Source organism: Nelusetta ayraudi, unplaced genomic scaffold (genome assembly GCF_046127955.1).
Source record: "Nelusetta ayraudi isolate G7.1 ecotype Tasmania unplaced genomic scaffold, CSIRO-AGI_Nayr_v1 ptg000163l, whole genome shotgun sequence".
Lineage (NCBI taxonomy): Eukaryota > Metazoa > Chordata > Actinopteri > Tetraodontiformes > Monacanthidae > Nelusetta > Nelusetta ayraudi.
In genome coordinates this window covers 394,282-420,000 of record NW_027466213.1, presented here as the reverse complement: position 1 = coordinate 420,000, position 25,719 = coordinate 394,282, and the positions used below count along the sequence as shown (strand labels likewise).

Genomic DNA, 25,719 nt, shown 5'->3' with positions numbered 1-25,719 from the left:
AAACACGAGCGCAACATCAGCAGGAAGCTTGTTTTTTTTTTTTCTTTAAATGTTTTATTCTTCAGCAGAATGACGACCTTCACTGGCAGGCAGCCAGTTGTTATTATTTATGATCTCAACCCCCCACAAATAAATAAAAAAATATATACATATAAACACATATATATATATATATATATAAATATATGTTTATAAAGCAAAACTTGTGCATTATCGTGCTCCCGTATATTACATCAGTCAGCCGACCATGAAGTGGAGCAGCAGCCGCGACAATGGATTTAAAACCCTGTGGAGAGTGGAGGTGGTGGCTGTGTTCGCACTCTTGGTCGGCGCCCACGGCTGCGTCGCTCTTCACCGGCAAACAGCACTAAGTGACTTTGCGGACTTCCTGAAGGTGGGACGGAACCTCCGGTGACTCATTTAAAGCCCGATGAAAGACGGAGGATGAGAAGCGTTTTGTTTGTTTTTTTTAACGGAAAACTCAATAAACATTTATGATTTACTGCCGACGTCTGAGCCCAGTTCAGGAGGGACGAGGACGTCCGCTGGGCGGAGCCACAGCCTGGGTTCTCCGCCCTGAGCTGTGGCGGCAGGACAGCTGGCTGGCGGCGGGGTCCCCTCACCCGGGTCACACACGGGACCGGGTGAAACTCGGGATCAGACCTCGGAATCACTCCTCGGAACGCCAGCCGGCCTTTTTCCCAGAGCACTCGTGTTTACTCGGCTCTGGAAAAACACGAGGCTGGTGCAACATGTGTCCACCGGCCGGCCCGTGTGTGTGTGTGTGTGTGTGTGTGTGTGTGTGTGTGTGTGTGTGTGTGTGTGTGTGTGGAAACAGCCGGAGGAGTGCAGGTGTTGATGAGCCAGATGACTTCCTGCATCCAGCTGGATCCTCTCGCTCAGGCACGTTCCCGCCCCGCACCGCAACCACACCAGTGTCGTTACTGGGAAAAAGTCTTTTCACCCTTTCGGTGATTCTGTCTGTCAGCTGCAGAACAAAGGAGAAAAAAAACACAGCGGCTCACTTTTCCATTTCTCTCCTTTCCTTGAAACACGGAGTGGATTGACTCTGAGCAGCCGGCGGCTACGCGACAACCTCAACGTCTCACAGACTGAGGGTCTCAGAGGAAGAAGGCTCGGGGATTTAAAAGCAAACTGGCACCCAGTCAGCACAGTGAGTCCGTGTGATTGCACCAATCAGGTCTTCTTATTCCCCCGGCCAAATGGAAATAATGACACAAAAGATCAAACAAAAAGTGTTGAAAAGGTTTTTTTGATTTTGTTCCTGGCATCTCACATCAAGGCCGTCTTCATCTCTTCATCGCCTCTGCGTCAGACGATCATGTGACACCTGGAAAGAGGACGGCAGCAAGAAAACCAAATGAGCCATCCAGCACCGGCAATTAGAAACTACCGCAACTGCAGTCGTCACTTCACCAGCCAGGGTTTGACCTCCGAGGTCAAGGGGTCACCGAGTCAAACGTTTATTGTCATGGAAGACCTTAAAGAGCCGCAGACGCACTCGTTCTTTTCTCTTCCTCTCTCTTTCTCTCTGGCGTGGCACAAAAAACAAAGGCAGCAAACGCAAGTTTCCCACAGGGATCAGCTGTGCACGAGCATAATCTCTCCCACGTGACCGGGGGGGGGGGCAGGGGCATCACGAGCACACGGAGCCGCCGAGGGCACGAGCAGATGTGGCTAAAGGAAAAGAGGAGAAGAAGAAGAAGAAGGAGAAGGAGGAGGAGGAGGAGGAGGAGGAGGAGGAGAGATCCGAGCAGATGTGCGGGGGGGAGGGGTGTTGGGGGTGTTGGGGGAGGGGAGGGTGAGACCTGCAGCCAACCACAGCGGTGGTCCGGGCCTGCAGGCTGTGCAGCTCGACATGGACGCTGCAGCTCCAGAACTCATGAATATTGAACGACTCTGTCGCTCAGCATCTTCGTCCAGCGGCTGGGGGGGGCGGAGGGGAGGGACGGGGGAGGGGGGGCGGGGTGTGATCCACTGACTGTTCACTCTTGGATGGAGGGATCGAGCCAATCTAGATCAGCTGACACTGCTGCTGCTGCTGCTGCTGCTGCTGCTGCTCATCGTCTGTCTTTCTTTTGTTTTTTTTCTTTTTTCCATCCCTACATCCCTCCGGCTGACACTCTGGGGTGCATCGCCATGCACTTTTTTTTTTCTTTTTTTCATGGCGAACCAGAAGCCTTTCTCCTCCAGTGAGGGAGGAGCTGCTCACTGTCAGCATCTGCGGCAATTACAGACCAAAGGCGGTCGGTGTGAAAGCCGAGGCAGAGGGAGACGCGTCACTTCCGTTGAGTATTTCAGAGGTTTTTCCAAGTTTGTGCAATTCTAGGGGTCATGGACACGCAGCTGCAGCCGTGGTTGAACACGCCGATGACTCATTGAAGTTCAACATGAGCGTCAGAATGTAGAAAATATAAAAACTGAAGTGACTGCGAACGGACAACACGACACAAACTGCACGGCCGTCTCCAGGCGTCACAGAGCGATGGTCCCGGACCAGCAGGCCACCTGGTTCCGTACTGAGGTCAGCTGCTGATATTGGGTACTTTTGCTTTTTTCTTCTTCAGATTTTCACGTGCAGAACACTGCCATCGACGGAAGAAGAGCCATCCGGCCGCCTGGAGAAAAGCTGCAGCGAGCGGCTTTCCGAGCAAGAAGAGAAACAAGCGCAGAAAAGACCGGAAACACACGGCGACCCAATTCCTGCAACTGGAGGAGTGAAGACGGCTGGCGGCCTGAAGAGGAGAGAGCTCAGCCTCAGCAAGCAGTGCAGTGGCTGGGAAAAATATCACTGTTACAACGGCCATTTATATAATGTATATATATATATATACATATATATATATATATACATATATATATATATATATATATATATATATACATATATATACATATATACATTATATACATATATATACACATACATACATATATACATATACATATACACACACACACACACACATATATATACACACACACACACACACACACACACATATATATATATGTACACACACACACACACACACACACACACACACACACACACACACACACACACATATATATATAAGTGTTTATACGTTTGTGCTGGAAGGTGATGCTACTGAAAAGGATCCTGTTCCAGAAGCCTCTGGTCCACGCAAAGGAAAAAATAGCACAAATATCTTGTTAAAAATAAACACGGCTGGCCGGCGGTGCACCTGCCCGGCCGCTCCTCCTCGCCGCCCATGTCAATGTTTTGGTGCAGCAGCAGCAGCAGCAACAGCAGTTTCCAAGCCACGGCCAGACAGAGAGAAGGACCGGAGGAAGCTAGCGGGAGGCTAACAGGCTAATTCCCACAGACTCCTCCCACTTCCAGACTAAAGATTTGTCTCCAAAGCAGGTTATTTATTTGTTACTTGCAGTCTGTGTGCATGGATGTTGCTTTGGAAACAGTTTTTTCAGCAAGAAGCCGCTCTCATGGATTCAAGGACTCACTGACGTGGTTCTACTCAAAAGCTTGGAATGAACATAAATAAATGAAGCTCCTCCGCTCCGCGACGCTACTGTCACCGACGCATAAACACACGGAGGAGCAGCTGCAGTTTGCAACCGCTCAACAGCTCAGCAGCTCGACAGACGGAACTTCCAGCGAACGGGACGGAGTCGTCTGCTGGAGGATCCAGATCCAGACAAGTGGTTCCCCCACCGCCACCAAAATAACCTTGGAGCTCGGTCAAGTTCACTTTTAGCCGCGAGGAGACATCCTCTCGCTGCGCGTCGCAGGCCCTCAACTTGACCTCTAGGGGAGGTATTCACGTCATTACGAGCACACTCAGGTTTCACCCGCCACGAAACCGCTGGAGCGCGGCGCAAACAAAGCCGAGAAACGCAACAGGTTCCTCCGGGCCGCGAGGTGTCGGGGGTGAAGCAGCCGGCCAACGCAAGCAAAGCATTCCAGCCAGTAAAAGCTGAGCAACGGTAGCATAGCTCACATACATCCACCGCACTAACGAGATTTCCTGCCCTCGGAGGAAACAGAGACGACCACGCCCCCAAACTCTCAAAGAGTTAAAGGGCCAATTCCAATTCCTCCCTGAACTCCTCAATCTCAACCCTCGCCCTTAACTCCTCAATCTTTGGCCCTCAATCTTGGCCCTCAAAAATAAGTGTAAGGGCTTAGAAATGGGACACCCCTTAAGTGCAGTTACGTATTCAGACTGTGGGGGGCGGCCTTACGCCAAAGCTACGTCCAGTCTGTCAAGAAGACGACGACGACAAAGAAGAAGAAGACGACTAAAAAGGAAGAAGTCCTCCTTCGCTACACAACGATGTTCACAAGTATTGTGAAGCCGGGACCGCCGGTCCGGTTGACAAACCTCGTAAAGTAAAAAAAAAAAATGTTACGCAACAACGATGTCAATAATCCATAAAAAAGTCTTAAACTAAGACAATAAAATGGTTTGGTAATATTTATATCTTTATTAACTAAGAAAATACTTCCATTTGTAGCTCGCTTTTACATCGCCCTCTTTTTCCAAGATGTCTTGGCGAAAATACGCAATGCCTTCTGGGTAGCCCTGACTGCCAAGGGTGGTGCCGGAGAATCTCAATATTGAGGGCGATACAGCCCTTAAACTCCTCCCTCAACTGGACCTTCTGAGAATCGGGACAGCACTTGCACCTCGCGGGAGCGCGCAGGGTTGAGATTGAGGGTTGAGATTGAGGGTTGAGGGAGGAATTGGAATTCACCCAAAGAGTCAAAGTTAAAGATGAACAAAGCAGAAAAGAAAAGTTAAAAACATCAAACAATAAAAAAAAACCTCTAAAACTTCACAATAAGAATATCTATAAACACTGCAAAGACGGTGCGGACATGAATAACAGCACTGACATTTAAACACCAGAGTGAAGAAATGGCTCTGCAGCTGCAGCTGAGCTTGATGTTGTCCACACACCACATGTTGTTCACAGTGTTGCCTGTCCAGTCGGGCTCAGGAGGAAGCGGGTATTGGAAATGGATGGATGGATGTTGCCTATGATGCACATCGTCAACATGATTCTCCTTCAGCCACCAGAGGTGGTGCACTTGAGCCTGAAGTGAGAGACTTCAAGCTCAAACTAGCTCGGGACTCAAACTAGCATTAGCTGCTAACGACAGCAAACTAACAATGGTTAGTTTGCTGAGACTGAATTCAGAGACTGAATTGGAGCAGAGATGAGCAGAGATATGAGCAGTGGGTCGGTTGATTTCACCAGAACCACCACATGAGCAGTAACCTACACCTCTGGTTCATCCGCTCCAGTCTGAAGACGACAATAGCATTCATTCATTCAGCTCCGTCCTCTGAGAGACAAACGGTGGAAACACACAGAGTTTGTTTTATGTATGCCAGCTGTCCTCCTCCCATGCAGTTCCTCTGGAGGTCCGTGTCCGTGACTACATGTTCCGTAAATGTTTGTTTATCCTGCACGGAGATGATCCACCCTTAGAAACCAAAGAGCTTCTCCAGGTCTCTCAACGGCTCTGCGATGCAGCAGGAAGAAAAATGAGCCTCCGTAATATAAGAGTGGGGTGGGGTGGGGTGGGGGGTGAAAAAAAAAAAAAACAATTCCAAAGGTTCTCTCATCCCCGACACGGAACCCAGTCCGACCTGCGGGCAGCCCGGCTCTCTGACGCTGATGCATGCGAGCGCCAGTGTTCTTTTGTGTAAGATGATAACTTCAGCCCGCGGCGCTGCAACTGGGAAACACATATAATTTATACCAGGGGACGCTAATCCGATGCAAGCTGAAGCGCAACCAGGGCTCAAGTTCAATGAGGTTGAAAGGAAAGCTGAAGAGAGTGGAGCCATATATGTACACACACACATATATGTATGGATATGTACACACATAGATATTTCTATACAAGACAGGCTTTGCTCCTGCTCTCTGTGTGGCTGTAGGAGGTGAATCGATTCCGGGGCAGCCGCAGACGTCCAGTGTGCTTCCATGATTTATGAGGGATTCACACAGTTCCCATTCACTGCTATCTGCTGGGCTGGCAATAAAAGCAAAGGAAAAAAGGTAAAAAAAAAAATAAAAAAAACGTCACTGCAAGCCAAATTGATGCAGCCACCAGTGAGAAAAAGCAGAAGAAAATTCTCCCCCCTCGGCCGCAGGAGAACCAGATTCAGCCCTGCTGTCGGTGAGGATCCACCAGTGTGACCTTTGACCTGCCACGAGGTCACAAGGACTTCCAAAAAAAATAAGAAATTAAAATAAATGACGGTAGGAATCAGCAGCGGAGGCGTCGCCTCTGACGTTTCTGGTTGCACAATCAGTTTGTGTGTTTAGCGTGAGCCTGCGCAACTGCGCAAGATGTCAGCGGGGGGGGGGGAACAGGCCTCACACATTCATCTTCCGCCGCCGCCAGCTGGCAGCTCGGCCGCCGCCGCCGTCCAAAACGTGTCCCGACCAAGAGAAAAGAGTGACGGCGGCTGACGGCGAAGAGCGAAGAGGAGGAGGAAGCGCTTCGAGTCGACGGCGAGGAACAATCTGGAAAGTTTCTTCGTGAACTTTAGGACTTGGACTGAGCTTAACAGGGGTGCCACTGGCTCCGCCCACCCACTCGCCGCTGGAGTCACACAAGCTGATCTGATCTGATCTTGTCTGAACCAAACCACACGTTGGAGCTCCATCGATCCATCAGCCGAGTCGCCACGCTGCCATTTGACTGGAACGACGACGAGTGAGTGGCTGCAAACATGAAGTGTGTCCCAGATAAAGGACAAGAAAAAAAAAAAACCTGGCTAAATCAAAGTTAATATCTGCATTAGAAGAGCTGCAAAGATGTTGGAGCCTCAAACTGGATGTGCGACTTGTTAACGGAAATCAAAAAAGAAGGATATGAAGATTTGTTTCGATTTTTGGGGGGAAACCCGAAACTAAAACAATTGATTGTCGGACAAAAGAGAGAGAGAGAGAGAGACAGAGAGAGAGAGAGAGAGAGAGAGAGTGAGAGAGAGAGAGAGAGAGAGAGAGCGAGAGAGAGAGAGAGAGTGGACTGGTGGCTCATGAAAACATCCCTCCTGCCTGAGTTCTAATCGAATGACTCCGGTCGGAACTACCTGCTACATAAATGAAGGTCCAGTGAGAAGATCCGCTGCACTCATGATTGAATTAGTGAGGAGGTGAAGGCTCGCTTCACTCAGTCAAACTGACAAACTCAGACACGCTGGATGGAAAAAAAAAAAAAAAAACCCACAGCATCGGCGTCGTGCCGCCGCGCTACGACTCTGTGATTGGCTGCCGGAGGTCGGGGGCGGTTACATCACAGCTTCCCTCAGAGTGGCTGCCGAGGGCGCCGCTGATTATTTTTATGCGCTCTTGCGCCACGACGCTCAGAACAAAAGGCCTGAATCAGAACGTGATGACGGCCGGCGGCGGTGTTGCCAGGCTACGCTCGGGATATTGCCGCTCAGGCCACGCCCACACACTGACACACACGATGAGCGGCACGACAGCAAGACGGAAACTGTTTAGCCTGACAGCAAATATGACAAACAGAGGCTGGAATCCATTATTAAACTGATTGTTCATCACTGTATCCATCCATCCATCCATCCATCCATCCATCCATGTATCTATCCATCCATCCATCCATCCATCAGCCCATCCATCCATCCATCCATCCATCAGCCCATCCATCCATCCATCCATCCATGTATCTATCCATCCATCCATCCATCCATCCATCCATCCATCAGCCCATCCATCCATCCATCCATCCATCCATGTATCCATCCATCCATCCATCCATCCATCAGCCCATCCAGCCATTCATCCATCCATCCATGTATCTATCCATCCATCCATCCATCCATCCATCAGTCCATCTATCAATCAGTCCATCCATCCATCCATCCATCCATCCATCCATGTATCTATCCATCCATCCATCCATCCATCCATCCATCAGCCCATCCATCCATCCATCCATCCATCCATCCATCAGTCCATCCATCCATCCATCCATCCATTCATCCATCCATCCATCCATCCATCCATCCACCTCTTTTCACTGCTCCTCCTCCTCAGCGTTGTGCAGCCCTTCCCGGCTCTCTCTCTCTCTCTCTCTCTCTCTCTCTCTCTCTCTCTCTCTCTCTCTCTCTCTCTCTCTCTCTCTCTCTCTCTCTCTCTGGAGGGCGGAGTCACACAGCAAACAACCAATTTTTACATTCACAATTCAAACTCCTCCCTCATCAGCGCCCGTCTGTGACACACGCGCACCCTCTTTCTGACCTCCTCGCAGGAGAGCGCCACCTGCCTGCTGATGTGACAGCGTCTGGGGCTGCTGCACCTTCCCAGTCTCAGCTGCCTGAAGGGCAACTTGGTGTGGTGAGCAAGAAGCACAGCACAGCTCACTGCGAGCAGCTGCATGGGAGGATCTTTTTTTTTTTTTTTTTCATGGCGCCATTCTACCGATAATTCTGTATACAGTCACCACACCATTTTCGCGCAAACATTGCTGAACCATCTTCTTAGGATCTGTGAATACGAAACAGCAGCTGCTCACTTTCATTTTCAGCAGGCAGACGCCACTGGAGTGGAGCTAGGAGCCAGAAACTGGGGTCACATCGGCCCCCTGGACAGTGTTTGGTGCTGCCGCCTGCTTCAGGTCACCACTGGCAAAGAGGTGATTTGCTCTAAACAGGGTTTAACCCGTTTAATTAAAGGGCAGAACAATGATGGTGACGTTAAAAAAACGTCGGTGCTGCACCAGCGACATCGCTCCAACTCCTGGCATCAAGGATACTATCCAGCGAGAACAACGGCGACTGCATTCAGCGCTGCAGCGAGAGACGACAGCCACGGTGGGATCAAATGAGAAGAAGAAAAGGAGAGGCAGGGGAAGGGACGGCGAGGAAGAGGAAGAGGGAGAGGGAGAGGGAGAGGGAGAGGGAGGAAGGTTTGGAAGGAAAACACAAAAATAACTGCAGGCACCTTCTCACAGCCCAGTGTCGCCTACCAACAGCTTCACACCGCGATCACATCCTCCTCCTCCTCCTCCTTACCTTCATCTCCATCATCTCCATCATCTCCATCATCATCATCATCATCATCATCAACACTGTTCACCACCATTCACCAACATCCTCCCTCCCCCGTCCGGCCCACAAACTTCCAGCTTGTCCAAATCTGCAGCTTATGTAACCGTGCGTATGATTTAGCAGGCGGCCGCCGCCGCTGAGATCAAAGCTGCCGCTGCTGCTGCTGCCGCTGCTGCTGCCGCTGCTCTGTCACTTCAGCTCCACTAGTGCAGATTATTTCATCTGAGCAATGGCGGGATGTGGCCGGGGTCAAAGTGCATGAGCTCAACCCTGCATCTGCCGAGATGAGTGCATTTAACATGATAATAATAATAATAATAATAATAATAATTGTTAGATTGTGTGTTCTCATGTTATTTTATTTTGTATTTGTATTGTTTATACATTATGTCATTATTTGTCTTTGTTGTGAAGGAGTTCACTGGATGTGTTTGATTCGCTTCCTGTTCTGGCTTTGATGAGTGCGTACAATTTAGCGAGTTCTGCATAAGGAATAAAAATGAAGTTGTGGAAGTGATATATGTATATATATATATACATACATATATATATATATATATATATATATATATATATATATATATGCAGCAAGAAAAGAAAGAAAATAAAAACTGTATGAGAGCAACGAACGGTATCTTGGTTTTCTATGGAGGAACAGAATCCAATGCAAGTGGCGATGGAAAATCAGCGAGCAGAAAACCCAATAATAATAATAATAATAATATTTTTTATATTATATATTTTTATATTATTATTATTATTATTATTATTATTATTATTATTATTATTATTATCATGCATTAAGCTGTTTCCATTGAGATCTTATTGTGTTTAGATTCACGGTCTTTGCTGTTTTTAATGCAGCAGTTCAACCGCTGGCTCTCGGCGCCTCAGCAGCAGATGTACTACATCATATAGGGGCCGCGTGTGCACGTTCACGACGGTGGAACTGTTGCGCGCACAGCGCCTGGACCGTCGCAGCGGTAGGGTGGGGGTAGGGGGGGTGCAGCCGCCATATGTTCCGCCGTCACATTCCATCGCGCAAATTTTCACATGCGGCCCAAAACGGGGAGATTAACGGAGCCCCACTTGTGAAAACTCACGCGGGCAAAGTGGGAGAGCGGCGGCGCGTGCACGTGTCCGTGCGCATACACCCTATAGAAGGGGGGGAAAGAGAGAGAGAGAGAGAGAGAGAGAGAAAAAAAGGGGGGGGGGGGGGGTGGTGTGCATGCAACGACCACGGCGTAAACACAAACCATGAAGCAACAACAACAACAACAGCAACAACTACAAAAAGAAGCATCCGACCTCCGTGACACCGTGGAGGCTGAACACAGAGGTTTGGTGGAGCGGGAGAGAGGGGTGGGGTGGGGGGCGGGGGGGGGGGGGGAAGAGACCCGGCGAGGCAGCGAACAGAATCGAACCGAACGGAACCGAACCGCCTCTTGACACGCGGCTTGCGGGGCGTCCTACCGGGCAGGAGGATCCGACGGCTGGAGCAGCGACACCGGGGCGCGAGGCTGGAGCAGCAGGAGACCGTGCGGACGCGGAGGATCTCCGGACTGAATGAGCAGCGGAGCCGCTGTCAGCTCGGCGAGAGGCGACAAACTACTTCCTGTTACATCATCAGCCGCAGCAGCAGCAGCAGCAGCAGCAGCAGCAGATGGACCGAGAGGCTGGAGCTGCAGCTGACGGCGCGGCAAACTCCCACGTCTGATGAAACCTGGTTCTCTCTCTCTCTCTCTCTCTCTCTCTCTCTCTCTCTCTCTCTCTCTCTCTCTCTCTCTCTCTCTCTCTCTCCCTCCCTTGTGTGTGTGGTCATTGGATGAGTTGTTCTTTTGGTTTTCACCAGCTTGTTTTTTTTCCCCCCCACGACACCTTCGGATTGATGATGGACAAAGCACGCGAGGAATTTGTTTCTTGAACACAACGGTGTCGACACTGTGGTCAGCAGCCATTGGACCGTCGTGGTTAATGACAACACACGGTCAACAACAAATCACCTTCAGTCAGTCTGGAGAATAAAAGTTTGCAGGGGGGGAAAAAAAATTGTTTTCCTGCTCTTCCAACGGTCACAAAGAGGGACGGAGGAGGTTCAACCTGCTGCTGACGTCATTTATCTAACCTTGACGTCGCATGAAAGATGCAAGATAAAGCAGGGGCCGCCGGAAAAAAAATTAAGGTTGAAATTTCTGTCAATTTACTTTCTCACCATTAGATGGTGCTACAGATCTTCAACACTGGGCCTTTAAAACTTCAATAGTCTCGATAGAATGGCAGCTCTTTGAATTAAAACTATGTTTAGTGTTTCTCTGTAAAGCAGCTGACAAACTGGAGGGCACAACTCACAGCTATCTAGTTCCATTAAAATAAAGGTCATTTTTATTCTTCTTATTATATATATATATATATATATATATCATTTTATATTTTATATATATATATATATATTACTAGCAAACTCTATAAAAGTTTGTTCATCTGTTTGAGAAACCTGATCAATCTAAACCAGATCAATACTGGAGGGAAAACGCGTCATTTCCGGTGCAAAATAAAGAAACAAGACGCAGTGACAGTATTTCACGTTTATAGTAGAAATTCCAAGACATTAAAAAAAAAATGAAAGTGATTGACAGCTGCCCAGTGCCGAGGACCGCGTTTCAACTGTTACACAGCACTGCCCCCTTGTGTTCGCGCCCGGCCACGACAGGACGGGGGTCACCAACGTGGTTGATCTCCATGAGTCGCAGGTCTGTTCTTTTTTTTTTTTTTTTCATGCAACCTGGTCGAGTCATTGCTGATATTTACTGAGAACTCTTTAACGTGATATCAGCGTCTTCACATAGATCAGCATCAGTAACAATAATATGTGACTGAGAAAGCTTTGTTATCTCAGGAGAGGGAAGCAAACTGGTTGCCCCTCACGTGACTCGGAACCCAGGAAGCAGCTCTGAGGTTCAAGAAGGTTGGTGACCCCTGGATTTGAGATAATGGAAATATATTTTTAAAAAAAAAATAAACCAGTGTGTTTATTTTGAGTTTGACAACAATGAAGCAGAACATGAACCCTTGTTCACATTGAATTATAGCTGCACAGTTTGATTAATGACTTTACAGAATTCTATTGGCTGATTCCAAGCGAAGGTTTGTTTGGACCACAGCAAAGAGAAGCAAAAACTGGTGCACACATAACACAAGTGCAACTTGGTTTTGTTTTTCAATCGACAACAATAACAATCAAAGTTCCTACAAGCTAACGTTTCTGTATAAAAGCTACAGAGAAGTGTTTGTGATTAGTGTGGTAGTCATGAGATCAAAACAGACTTTGTTTTGTTGTCAGCGAGATTAATGTGAATACATGGAGGTGATTTTGTTTTTTGTTTTTTTTTAACACAGCAGCAACTACAAACTAACAACAACATGTATTGACATAAATACAGGCGAGTCCTTGTGTTCAGGCTGAGCGCTGGGCAATGTTGTTGAGGTTTTTCTTCCTTATTCGGATCATCCGTCTGCCGTGACCTGCTGGCAGAGACAGTGTTACAGCTGCAGTTAGAGTCAAGCTGGAGAGCTTGAAGAAGAAACAGCGACATCAAGTGGCTACATTTCAAATTGCAGGGTCCTCTCACTCTCCCTCCCCCTCCTGAGCTTGCCAGCGAGCTACGGTGGCCTGCACACCCCAAACCTGGACACCTCGTCGACCTCCTTCTTCTTCGTTGGTTTATATCAACGAAGATCAGTCACACAAATTGCAGAACTCGCTCTCAGGCCGCTGGATTGTCCACACCAGGCTTCCTTAGAAGTACGGTGGCGCAAGATGGCAGCTAACTGGGAGCGAAGAGACCTTTGACCTATGTATATTCTTATATACATATGAGAACCAAATCACCGATATTGTACTGCGATAATACACTTTCATTAGTGTATTTATGGGCAGTATATTTAGCTTCACCAATATAAAAAACGTACGTAAAGCCGAATATTACACACTGGGCCTTTCGACCACTACTTTCTCGGGGACTTTGAACTTCTGGTTGAAGCGATGGAGCTCCTCCCCGTGTTTCCTACCCCTTCGCTTCTTCACACACTTGACCATGCACTCCCTCCGCTGCAGGAAGTTGTTGTCGTTGCCTCCACAGCCGCTGTAGTGGAACATCTGGCACTTCCTGGTGTTGACGTTGAAGGCGAACCTCTTCTCCACACCGTCGCACGTCCCAGGGTCGATGGGACTGAAGCAGGGCCCCGCAGGCCGCAACTCTGTGACGTCACACCGCGAACCTCGTGTCACCCATTAACAACATCACGCCACAGAGAGGCACCTTTTAAATAGCACGTTACCGCTGTCAGGTTTTTTAAAAAAAAAATACTTCTATAAAATCCACAAAATGACAGCAGGACATTTTTAAAAACCTGTCCAAGGGAAATATTTTCCCACTGCGGTGGTATTTCAGAGCCATTTGTTCATTTATTCATTTACTGTTGGTTTTGTTTCAGTAGATGAAGTGAATTCAGTTAAATCATAAAAATGCGCTGCTCCTCATTGTATTATCAGCACGCACACAGAAAAAAACGTGTTTCACTGCACCACCACTAGGTGTCAGTCTCTGAACTGAGCAGCAACCTGAGCTTTGCTCAAAGAGAAGTTGAAATGGCCTGACGCTGATGTACAACTGCCACCGTGTGATTGACCTGCGGCCGCCGCTGAGGGACGGCTCACGGTTCACTCGTGACACCTCGCACTCTGTTACCTGATGCGTGACTGGTGTCGTTTGTCTGCACCTGAGGCTCACGGACGGCCGGCTCCTCTGAGAAAACATCGAACGGAGAACAAAACATCAGTAGAAACACGCGGACGTCGCCGTCTGTCGCTCCACTCTGGAGGTCGTGGTGCCCCTTGGTGCAAAACTGAGTCCAGTTTGAAGTCCGATCGGCTGAATTCGGCCACTGTTCCGTCAAAGTAAGAACCAGGCTGCGCTCAATCCTACCGTTGGCTGCGGGGGGCCTCACAACGTCTCTTGCAAATTGTGATGGCTTGGTGGGTTCTGCAACTGTTTCACAAAAGACACACAGTGGAAGAACGTAAGCGACGCCACTGGAAACTGTGACTTCTCTCGCTGCCCACTGAAGGCCAGACAGAAGGTCAGCTCGGCCCACCTGGGTTCTGGCACTTGGCCCGGCACTCGGCCATGCTCCTGAAGTTGTTGGCGTTGCCGAAGCAGCCGCCGTAGAAGAAGCTCCTGCACTGCTGCGTGTGGCTGTCAAACATGTAGCGGGTGACCAGGCCTCGGCAGGGGCCCGGGGCCTCGGCCAGGTGGCACGGGTTCTTGTCCGCTGCAGGAGGGGAAGGTCAGTCGTTTAGTCACTGCCACACCTCCTTTGTTGGCGTGTTCTTGGTTGTGTTAAAGTCATACAGCCGCGGTGACGCACACTCGGCTGCATGTTTCTGTCATTAAAGAGCAAAGCAGAGCCACAGGAGAGGCTCAGCGGGCACACGAGTCAGAGACCCTCTGACCTGGCAACCCGGCGGTCCGTCCGAAGCACCGCCTCTGATTATTTGAATGAGCCATCACAACAACTGACGTGTTTCTGAGCAGGCATTCACCAGCAATAACATCAGGATCTTTTTTTGGATTATTGTTACTACTTCAGATTAATCACACTTCAATTCAACAATTTCAATCATGTCTGATGATAGAAAGAAGGCGTTTTTATTTTTGTGGAATAAATCTGAGTGCTGTGGAATAAACTTGGGTCGCGACTTCAATATAAGGGGGGGGGGGGGGAACTCCACCAGTTGAGAACCGCTGCTTCAGTACCAACTATGATCTCTTGTGCCACCAGAACCCCTGCAGGACAGGGTGTTCGGAACTCGTGTGAGCTAAAGGACTCTGCGGCAGCGCCAGGTGTGGGAGCACCTACCTGAGAACACGCACGTCTCCACGCAGGCCTCCATGGTCTCAAAGTTGTTGTCGTTGCCGCCGCAGCCCCCGTACTCAAAGAGCTCGCAGCGTCCCGTGTCCACGTTGAAGAAGTAGCGCTCCTTGATGGCCTTGCAGTGTCCCGGGTCGTCCCGCATGGCGCACAGCTCGTTGAAGATGCGCGGCACTCCGGCTGACAGAGGGAGACCAGAGTGCAGTTTGAGAAGGAGGACGTGATTGGTTTAAAGAGAGACTTTAAGAAGCTACGTTCACTCCTCGCTACAACTTTTAACGGCGGTGCCTCCTCTTTAGCTCCATTGTTTGGCTGCAAGCTGCACAAAAGAGCCTGAAAATGTCAGAATTTTTTTAAAAATGTGAATTTCTCACACAATGTTGAGCTCTCCGTCTCTTTTTATTGACACGTTTCGGTCCGAAGGGCTGTCGACTGAAACATTGTGTTACTAAAGAGAGACGGAGAGCTGAACATTGTGTGAGAGCTTCTGTTTGATCGTGAAGGACTTCCTCTGGGTGGCGTCCTCCTCCTACACACCTGTTCCTCCGGGTGTGCTGCTGAGATTTTTTTTTAAATGTGAATTTATAAAAAAAAAATGAATAATGAAGAAATAGTAACTGACTCATTGTGACAGGATACAACCACATAACTGTCAGGAAGATAAAGGTTGAGATGAATTTTGCACAATGTGGCAGCTTTCCTGGAAAAGTTTCGTATTTTAAGAAAAAAAAAAAAAAAAAAAAAAAACATATTTCCTTGCCAATGATTCATCCGTCCAAACCAGGGCCGAGATTTCAAAATCCCAGAATTTCCCCGAAAACGTTCTCCTTCACAACTTCTCGGGGATGCGGCAGAAGATGTTGGCAGCTGCAGTGGGTTTACTCTTTCATATTCACTGTGTCTCAGCACCACCAGGAGAACCAACACGATCCCTCTCATACGATGCGTGCGTGGGCAGATCTCCTCAGCAGGCATACTTCATCTTTGTCAAACTGTCTGACGCATTCACTTCTGGGCACAGAGAAAACAACTGTGCCACATGTGACTGTGAAGTACTTTGGTTGGAGAAGATCAGAGGAGATGATGGACAACAACAAAAAAAAAAAACAGAAACTTGGGGAAGAAACTGCAGCAACGCTCCATGACGCCGATGATGAGTGACAGTTGCAATGAACCCCCGCACCGCTAGGGGGCAGCGTTTTAGGCTATCCTGTCTTTATGGTATAATGGTTTGGTATAAACACACAAACACACACACACACACACACACACACACACACACACACACAATATAGTGTACTGTTACACCACTGACCAAAGCTGGTAAAAAAAAAGTGGGCTCAATAAATAAATAGAAAATATTAAATAAAAACCGATGAACTCAACTTTTGACTTTCAGTCCAGAAGTAAATCAGAGAGAAATGAGATACTTTCTATTTGCTTCAACAACTGGGCGGTGTGGGCCGGGGTGTGTTCCATTACTGCTGTCGGGTCTTGTTGGCAGTAACTTGGCAATGATCAATCACAATGTGAGGGGGGGTGACTTCACCTACACACTAATAAAGATAAAGTAGGATGGGGGTGTGACAGCCAATCAGGGCCAGTGTGTGTGTGTGTGTGTGTGTGTGTGTGTGTGTGCTTTGGCAATGGCAAAAAAAAAAAAAAAAAAGTGCATTGACCACATTGGTTCACATAAAAAAAAAAAAAAAAAAGGAAGAAAAATGCCAACACCATTTATCAGAGGCACAGCGTTGAGTCAGGGCCCGACCCACAGCCCAGTCACCCTCTGACTCAGTGAGTCTCCGAGGGTCCGGAGCTGCAGGAACACACGGAGCAGGGAAGGTGAATGGAGCCTCACGGTGTTCTTCTCACCCAACCGAGAGACACTGCTGCTAAATGTTGTTATCTGTGCACAGGCTCCACCCAGGAGGCTCCGTCTGGGTCAGAGCAGGTGGACGTCCTGCTGGGACACACACACACACACACACACACACACACACACACACACACACACACACACACACACACACACACACACACACACACACACACACACACACACACACACACACACACACAGCGTCCCCAATGATCTTCTCCTCTCTTGAGCTCAGGAGTGGGCAAACCTTTGACTGCTGGGGCCACAGTGGGTTCTACAGGGTGTCAGAGGGGGGTAGCGGAGCAGCAGCAGATGGATGCAGTGTTCTGGTGAGCCTCCTCATAGGAGGAAACAATCTATCCTGGGATATCATGGAGAAAACATGTTGCTGTAATGTCAATGGAAAATGAAGCAAAGCAAAGTTGCAACCAAATCAGTGTCTTTGAAGCCCCACCAGGGTGTTTAGCTCTTAGAACCATCCAGAACCATCCAGAACCACCAGGGTGTTTAGCTCTTAGAACCACTCAGAACCATCCAGAAACACCAGGGTGTTTAGCTCTTAGAACCACTCAGAACCACTCAGAAACATCCAGAACCACCACGGTGTTTAGCTCTTAGAACCACCCAGAACCCCCCATTATTGAAATGACTCACTGTAAACATGGAGGAAATACAGCTGTTTGATGACTGACTCACTATTAATATAATTTCTTTAAGTTCAGCAGGCCGGATTAAAAAGCTTTTTTGGGCCGCATATGGCCCCCTGGGCCGTAGTTTGCCCATGCCTGCTCGAGATGATTCAATGCCTTCAGGTGCTGCATTCACAAGCTCCGTACCATCATCGTGCTTTTGTCTGCGTGTCTTCGACCGTGCCTGAGAGTTCATCATCATTTCATCGTCACCTCTTTCTGTACATCCACACCTGTTTCCTTCCCTCTGATTCGCCCTGGTTCAGAAGCTCGCCGCCACTTCTCTTCTGCAGCGAGAAGAAACAAAACCGGGGATCGTTATCGGCTCGCCGACGCAACGCTGGAGGAATTCCCTCTCCCCACTGGAAAGTTGTGGTTTTCCTTTTCGCTCTCAATATAAACTGCGACCGCAGATATGCTCGACGGCGGTGCCTTGTCAGCTGTCCAAGCAGTTGGAGTCACGCTGGAGATGCCACAGAAGAAGTCTGCAGTGTTTCCTTCCTTTCACAGAGCGGCCAATCGGCGGTCAGCAAGCACGGAAAGAGGGCAGTTAGAGAAGCGGAGCCGGTTAAGATTATGGAATAACGAACCCTTGCAGCTTTTGTTTGAGTGCACTGAAAGCTATTGGCGAGCAGAATTGACTTAAATGTATGTTATTATAAAATGATAAAGAATCCTCCGAATAAACCACACCCACCAGGTTTCCACACACACACACACACACACACACACACACACACACACACACACACACACACACACACACACACACACACACACACACACACACACACACACACACGCCTAGCAAAACCAATATCAGACAATAGTCGTCTTGCCTGGCTGAAGGTGTCTCTCTCGGTGGGAAAGGACGAGCCAGTTCACAGTGAAATCTCCTCCGGATCAAAGAGGTCAAAAAAAGAGCCGCCTTCCGGCACAACAAAGAATCCAGCGGCAGATACAAACACCAACACTCCGGCTTCTCAGGAATAAAACAACAACAACAACAAAAAACAACAAACCGTGAAGACCTGTTGCTACCTCGACCAAGAAGCTGATCCGCAGGCTGCAGCAGCGACAGGTCCGGTCACGCAGAGCGGCAGAACTTGAAAATCCTCAGCCTACACGCAGCCACGTTAGCGATCAGATGTAATCAGGTGTGCCAGGTGGAGACAGGCACCGACTGCGTTTACACACACGGCTTCATCGAGCGCTGCTCGAGATTCGGTTCTGTGGACGGACAGTGGGGCTGCTATTCACTGCCGTTGGACCGACTGACAGACTGAGGACGGACAGAAACACAAGCAAGTTCTATCACGTATAGCTGCTGCTGCTGCTGCTGCTGCCACCCAGCCGTGTCATGAACCCAAACAGGAAAAACAGTCCGTACCTGCTTCCCACTGGCTCCCAGAAAAACACCAGCAGGAGCCACAAATCCAGTCTGAGAGCCTCGAGGACCCAGACAGTCCCACTCGGTGCCAGTCAGACTTTCCTCGCCTGCAGGCCCCATGGCCAGACATGACCCCCCCTCCCCCCTCATCCCCTTCCCCAAGGTCATGACCTGTAGCTCCCGCCAGCCACGTCTCCCTGCTAAGAGGAACCGTGCTGGACTGCTGTGACTGGACACTCAGTGAGTCACCCAGACCCCAACCCCGACCCAATCATGAAGTCCATCACCTCCATTCACCGTTGCCAATGAGCAGGTGTTTGGAGGAGCCAGAGGCGCCCATAGACGTTCACCTTCACTTCACGAGCTGTGTTTTCACGACAGGTTTTCGCAAGATCTTGTGGGAGGAGATTTGACGAGAATTGCGTTTGCTTTTGTTGGTTTCTGTCCAGGACGGTTGCTCTATTTTTCTCTTTGATTATTTAAAGAAAAAAAAAATATTCCGTGTCCTCCTCCGTCCAATCATAACGCCCCACTTTCTCTTGAAGTGAACTGGTCGCGTGACCCCGTCCGCTGACGTGTAAATGCAAAAGTGTTTCCATGGCACTTCCTCCTCTACATGGATGCGTGTGAAAAACCACTTCGTGAGAGCGCCAAAACCGTTCAGCCATAATTTTTTTCCAAGTTTCCATGTTTCCATCACCAGGTTTTATTGACATATTTCAGTTTTGAGCAATTCTAGGGGTGACGGAAACACAGCTATTGTCCGTGTCACTCAGTCAAACAGCTGCCAACGTGTTGGTGGACAGCCAGGGCCCCGCTGACCTGAACGACTCTTGCTAAAGAGAAAGTAAAGACGGTAAAAACCTGACCGCCAGACTGCCATCGTGCAGGACGGCTCAACCGCGGCTCTGCTGGAAGTGCGTCGGGAGTAGAAAGTGAAAACAGCCAACAGAGGGCAGCAGAGTCTCCAGCACGCAGCCAAAATTCAGATGGCTCCACAGCAAAATGTAAACAACACAAGCCAACTGCCAACACCACCATGAGAGCTTCGACTGGACCCAGCAGTTCTGATCTTGGAGCAGCGATAAAGGAAAGAAAAGTGAGGGGGGCTGCGGGCAGTTGGTGTTTTCTAATCCGGTTTTAGTGGAGACGTCGGGTTTGAACCCGCTCACCGTCTCAGCGGCCCACACAAGGGAACACCCCCCCCACCCCCTCGGCCTCACTTGCCCTCCACTTCACTGGGATTACGGTCATTCCTCTGCACCCTGGACCTGCTTCTCTGCTTATTTGTGGCTGGTCAACGACCTTCTCCTCTCCACATCCTTCCTCCTCCTCCTCCTCCTCCTCCTCCTCTCCACATCCCTTCTCCTCCTCCTCCCTCCTCCTCCTCATCCCATCCCATCCTCTCCTCCTCCTCCTCCTTCTCCACATCCCTTCCCCTTCCCCTCCTCCTCCTCCTCCTCCTCCTCCTCGTTCTTCCTCCTTGCAGGCCGATTTCAGCGCTTGTTTTTGCAAAGCGCTCGGCAGCCAAAACAAACCGGCAGACCAAACTGTGCAGCATGTCTGTTTATTTTAACCACTAGACTTGCCGGTGGCTGTGGTGATTGGCTGAGGGGTTGTCCAGGGGTGAAAGAGCAGGAACAGTTGCTGAATAAATTGTCAATCAGTAACATCAAATTTAAGTCATTGCTGGCCTTCAAAACCTTGTGTGTGATTCGACTGCACATGTGTGAGGCCACTTCCTTGCCGTTCCTCACCACCATGAAGAAGAGAACTCCCTTTCTGGATCTCCTGCCTACTGCAGGTAGACTGAGCAGCAAGGTGTTTGACCTGTTTGACCTTGATTCCACTGGTATGTCGTCAGAGCTGCAGTGAGATGCAGTGGAATAAGTGGCAGGAGAGACAGAGCTCGTAGCTCCTGCTGTGATTGGATCACTCAGGAATGATCCTGGAGTGAAGAAAAACGAGACGCGGGTCTGTTTCTGCGTCCTGCAGGTGTTCAGGTGGGCGGAGCCAAAGAGTTAAACGAGGACACCTGGCCGAGCTCCCTCGCTGAGCGGGAACCAGGCCAGGGATTGGTTAATCAGCCGATCTTCTCTTTGGATCTTACGACAGGCACCACATCCTGGTTCTCACACTGACGCACTAGTTGGTCTCTTTCCACTAAAAACCAAGACAAGTTGACCTCGTTTGTGTTGTTGTGGCCTGGAAGCAAGTCACAACAGAAGCAATCTAACCGCAAACTAACGACATCACACTCTGACTTATGAAGCCACGAGCTTCAGCAGAAGCTCCAGCTCCAGCTCACTCCAGCTCCAGCTCCAGCTCCAGCTCACTCCAGCTCCAGCTCACTCCAGCTCCAGCTCCAGCTCCAGCTGCAGCTCCAGCTCCAGCTCCAGCTCACTCCAGCTCCAGCTCACTCCAGCTCCAGCTCCAGCTCCAGCTGCAGCTCCAGCTCCAGCTCCAGCTCACTCCAGCTCCAGCTCCAGCTGCAGCTCCAGCTCCAGCTCACTCCAGCTCCAGCTCCAGCTGCAGCTCCAGCTCCAGCTCACTCCAGCTCCAGCTCCAGCTGCAGCTCCAGCTCCAGCTCCAGCTCCAGCTCCAGCTCCAGCTCACTCCAGCTCCAGCTCCAGCTCCAGCTCCAGCTCCAGCTCACTCCAGCTCCAGCTGCAGCCGTGACAAGCAGGCTTTTGTCCGGTCCCACCGTGCCTCAACAGGCAGCCAACAGTCACACTTTCACTCTGTGTGTTTTCACCGCACAACAAGTTCAGACTTAGTTCATCTTTTTCATCTCTAAGCCTTTCGCTGGCCGGGCCGACGTGACGAGTCACGGCGCAGTTTAAAAATAAGTCCCAAGAGACTCCCTCACATTTCCGTGGCCCCTTTTTTACTTGAAGTGACACAGTAATTATCTCCCTCCAGTTCAGCATCCTGTCAGCCACACGGTTTCCTGAAGTCCTCCGCCTAGAAATGACCTTTCCAGCACAAACCCAGGCAGGAAGTGCTTTGCACCTCCTTATCCCCCTGCAGAAGGCCACTCACCCCACGCTGTCCGCAAAACTCCCCAGACTCACAGACTCACAGATGATAAGAGTATCTGGCCCAGCCAATTAAGGGCCCGTGAGTCACGAGGAGGTGAGCGGGACCGGGACAGCGCTCCCACATAGCCGAGATTGTGCCTTTCACCCCTCGGTCAAAACAAAGATTAATCCAGACTGATGTCAACTCTCGAGAGGTCGACGCTCGGGCGAGGCTGAACTGAGGACACTCATCACGTCACGGCGAGGAGCAAGAGAAAGAGAACGCTTTCAAAAGTACAGTCACAAAGCATTTGCACTCTATTGCTTCCCACCTCTGCACGTTAATCTTGGTCACCTCCCTAATGTAGACGACCGGCGTGTGAGAGGAAGAGGATGCAGAGAAGAGGGTTGGATGGAGGCCGAAGGGAGGAGCAGGACGGAGAGGGAGAAGGAGAGGAAGAGAGAGAGCAGCTCTCCTCGTCCGTCTGATCCTCCGACAGCTCATGACTCTACGGCGTAATTGCCATATAATTTGAGAGGGAAAATTGTCTGGCCGGCTGGGTTTTGTTTGGGGATATTTGTACAGTCAGCACACAGCGCGCCGCTCTGCTTTAAAGGAAGCCTTTGGTCACGAAAACCACTGGCGGCTTGCAGGCTTGCTGTCTTTTTTTTCTTCCTCATAAAATCTTAACGGCAGAGAGGGAAGATACAGTTGGGGGGTGGGGGGGGGGATGGGGGTCCACATTTTGGTACAATACCACAAGTGTCCGCTAGGGGAGATAACACAAAAAGACGGGGACGTTAGATGCCAACGCAATGTGAAATCCCAAAACTCTGCTGCACTAAAATGAATAATACTTCTGCTTCAATAATAATAATAATAATAATAATAATAATCATCATCATCAGAAGTTGCATTTTGCCATATTGACTTCTCCCATCAGTCTGATGTAAATGAGGCCGTGACACTGATATCAGCTGTCGTCACAGCAGCCGCACCTCTTTCTCTTTAATTCCTCCTCACTGCTTTCATTAATGATTCCTCGATGTTCACACACACACACACACACACACACACACACACACACACACACACACACACACACACACACACACACATCTTTACGCAAGAGAAAGATTTCAATCTAGCAAATCAGTAGATATTGAAGGCTGGTTGTGGGGAGGAGGTGCTGGAGGTGGAGGAGGGTGCTGGAGGTGCTGGTGGTGGTGTTCGAGTCCAGGCAGTCCACACCTGCCTGGACTCGAACCCTCAGCTGACAGCAGCTGCAGCGACCCGGTCAGGTGGCGGCCGGAAGTGGGCGGGGGGCGGGGGGAGGTCCCGCGGCCAGCAGGAGATTCAGGTGCGTCGCTGAACTTTGGTCCTGACGCCACACATCTGTGCGCGCGACACTACAGAGAACTGGGACTGAACACAACACAGCCAGTGGTGCGTCACGAGGCTCGAGGGAGAGCCTGCTCAGGTGGTTCAAGCAGAGGGTGTGTGTGTGTGTGTGTGTGTGTGTGTGTTTCTTTCAACCCTTCGGGGCGCAAACAAACCAGATGAGCTCCACTCTTGTAAAAACGATAAACCCTTAATGATCATTACAACAGCAGCAACACACCACCACACCACAGGACACAACACAACACAACACAACACAACACAACACAACACAACACAACACAACACAGGCGAGACAACAAAAATAAGAACAAAGTTGAAGACTTTTGAAGAGAAGCCAACCGAGGCAGAATGTGAGCTGCGTTTTACGCACCACTTTCACCACTCGCGACTTTGCCCAAAAAGACTCTTAATGCGGCACGCGGGGAGAGAAAGTTTAGGCGAATGTTTCCCACCGGAAGACCACCACCCGTCCATCCTACCTGCTCTGGTTCTCCTGGCGGAGCCGCGGAGGAGGAAGCAGGAGAGCGACGCGGCGCACAGGATCCACCACTGGAGTCTCGGCATGTTGCTGCTCAGCTGAAGGTCCGATCACTGGCTGGCTGGCTGGCTGACTGGGGAGGAGAACACACACTCACCAGGTCGGGGCTGCGACTCTGAGCGTGTGCGCGCGTCTTACAAGTCTTACAAGTGCGCGCCGGGGAGTGGGCGCGCGCTTCCGTCGCACCGCGCCATATAAGAGAGGTAGTTATCGGTTAACACATCCACTTTTGGACATCAACCAATAAGAGAAACTCTTTAGGGGGAGGAGGGAATCAAGCGCCCCCTTTTGGAGACACCATATACGTGCCTGAAATAATTACCAATTCATTCAGTTTTCAGCCAATGACGTCATTTGTTAGCAGGGGTTGAGGTCAAGTAAGTAAGAGAAAGTGAAGAATGCTCCGAGTGTGTTTTATCCACGTTTCTCTTTCAGTTTTGTTTCCAAAAAAATCAAAATGTTTTATCCACTCTGTGCCGACACTGCCGAGCTGCAGGCTGTTCAGGTGAAGAATCACGTTCACGTGTCGGACTCCGATTCCCTTCAAACTAAAACTTGTCTTTTCATCATCAGTGCTCACAACTACTTTTTCAGTTGAGCCTGGAACAGTGATGAACAGCAGCGGATGGGTGTGTGTGTGTGTGTGTGTGTGTGTGTGTGGTGGGGGGTGGGGGTGGGGGGGTCAGAGCGGGTTGGAAATGTGGAATCTGTGTCGCTGAGCTGAAGGACCAATATAATGAGTGACTCGCTCTCAGGCTCCTCCCCTCTTGTCTGTCTGGGCCGCTGTCACCACCGTCTGGGCCCCTTTTCCCCTCCACACGAATGAGACGAGAGGCCCAGCACAGCTGTGAAAATGTGAGAGCAGCTGGACGGCCGCAGGAGTCGCTCGTAGCGGAAGAGAGCGACGACCTCCGGTGCGTCTCGCAAGATGTGTCTTTCCTAGGTCAAAGATCAAAGCTTCAGCCTCCCTGAGCAAACTATGACTGACTCTGAGTTTCTACCTGAGAACTGCTCTTCCTTCTAGGATCTGAGCCATAAAAAAAACATTATTCACTTATTTCTTCTGGTGTGGAGCCAAACCTTGGGTTACGAAAGACGTGAGCAACAACTAACGGAGGCGGAGGTATAACAAAGCAACAAAGACGCCAAACCCACTCAGCAGGATCAGTTTGTGACAAGTTTGTAAATATATGTATATATACAGTATATATATATATATATATATATATATAGGTCGCTATTGTCTTTCCTTCAAAGTCAAAGACTTGAGTCAGAGCAGGTGAAGAGAAGGAGAATCATTGTCAATAAACAAATATCAGTCGTGGTCAAAACTGGGCCAACGGTGATGAGCATCGACGGAGCGTCTCGGTGGGAAGGAAGAGGGCCGAAGTTTGTGGTTTGCACACACACACACACACACACACACACACACACACACACACACACACACACACACACACACACACACACACACACACACACACACCACACCTTTACGCAAGAAAGATTTCAATCTAGCAAATCAGTAGATATTGAAGGCTGGTTGTGGGGAGGAGGTGGAGGAGGTGCTGCTGGTGCTGCTGGTGCTGCTGGTGCGGGCCCACTGCCTCTCCCAGCGGTGCCGGCTGGCTGGCTGGCTGGCTGGCTGGCTGACTGACTGACTGATTGGTCCATGTGTTCTGACTGAGCAGCCGCTCCGTGTTGCGCTCTCTTGCACATGTGTGCGATGTCAGTGCACAAGAATGTGTGCGTCTGTGAGACGA

At 49.7% G+C, this 25,719-nt stretch overlaps 2 protein-coding genes across 3 annotated transcripts in view; both read right to left on the bottom strand.

The window, feature by feature from the left end:
• Positions 1–10,827, bottom strand: part of calcrla (calcitonin receptor-like a) — a 23,945-nt gene extending 13,118 nt beyond the window's left edge. The window contains exon 1 of the mRNA XM_076013985.1: positions 10,578–10,827. The gene's annotated coding sequence lies outside the window, so the exon portion shown is untranslated. The remainder of the gene's footprint in view (positions 1–10,577) is intronic.
• Positions 10,828–11,674: 847 nt separating this feature from the next.
• tfpia (tissue factor pathway inhibitor a) lies at positions 11,675–24,134 on the bottom strand. Of its 2 annotated transcripts, none has more exons than XM_076013987.1 (7): positions 23,898–24,134; positions 15,024–15,215; positions 14,259–14,435; positions 14,090–14,152; positions 13,853–13,909; positions 13,173–13,361; positions 11,675–12,629 (listed from the first exon to the last, which is right to left on the bottom strand). In XM_076013987.1, the coding sequence occupies exons 1-7, from the start codon at positions 23,980–23,982 to the stop codon at positions 12,559–12,561; spliced, it is 834 nt and encodes a 277-aa protein (XP_075870102.1). In that variant the 5' UTR covers positions 23,983–24,134; the 3' UTR covers positions 11,675–12,558. The 2 variants fall into 2 exon arrangements, with proteins under 2 accessions (XP_075870102.1, XP_075870103.1); XM_076013988.1 differs by having other exon boundaries at positions 11,675–12,626; positions 23,898–24,132.
• Positions 24,135–25,719: the final 1,585 nt, after the last annotated feature.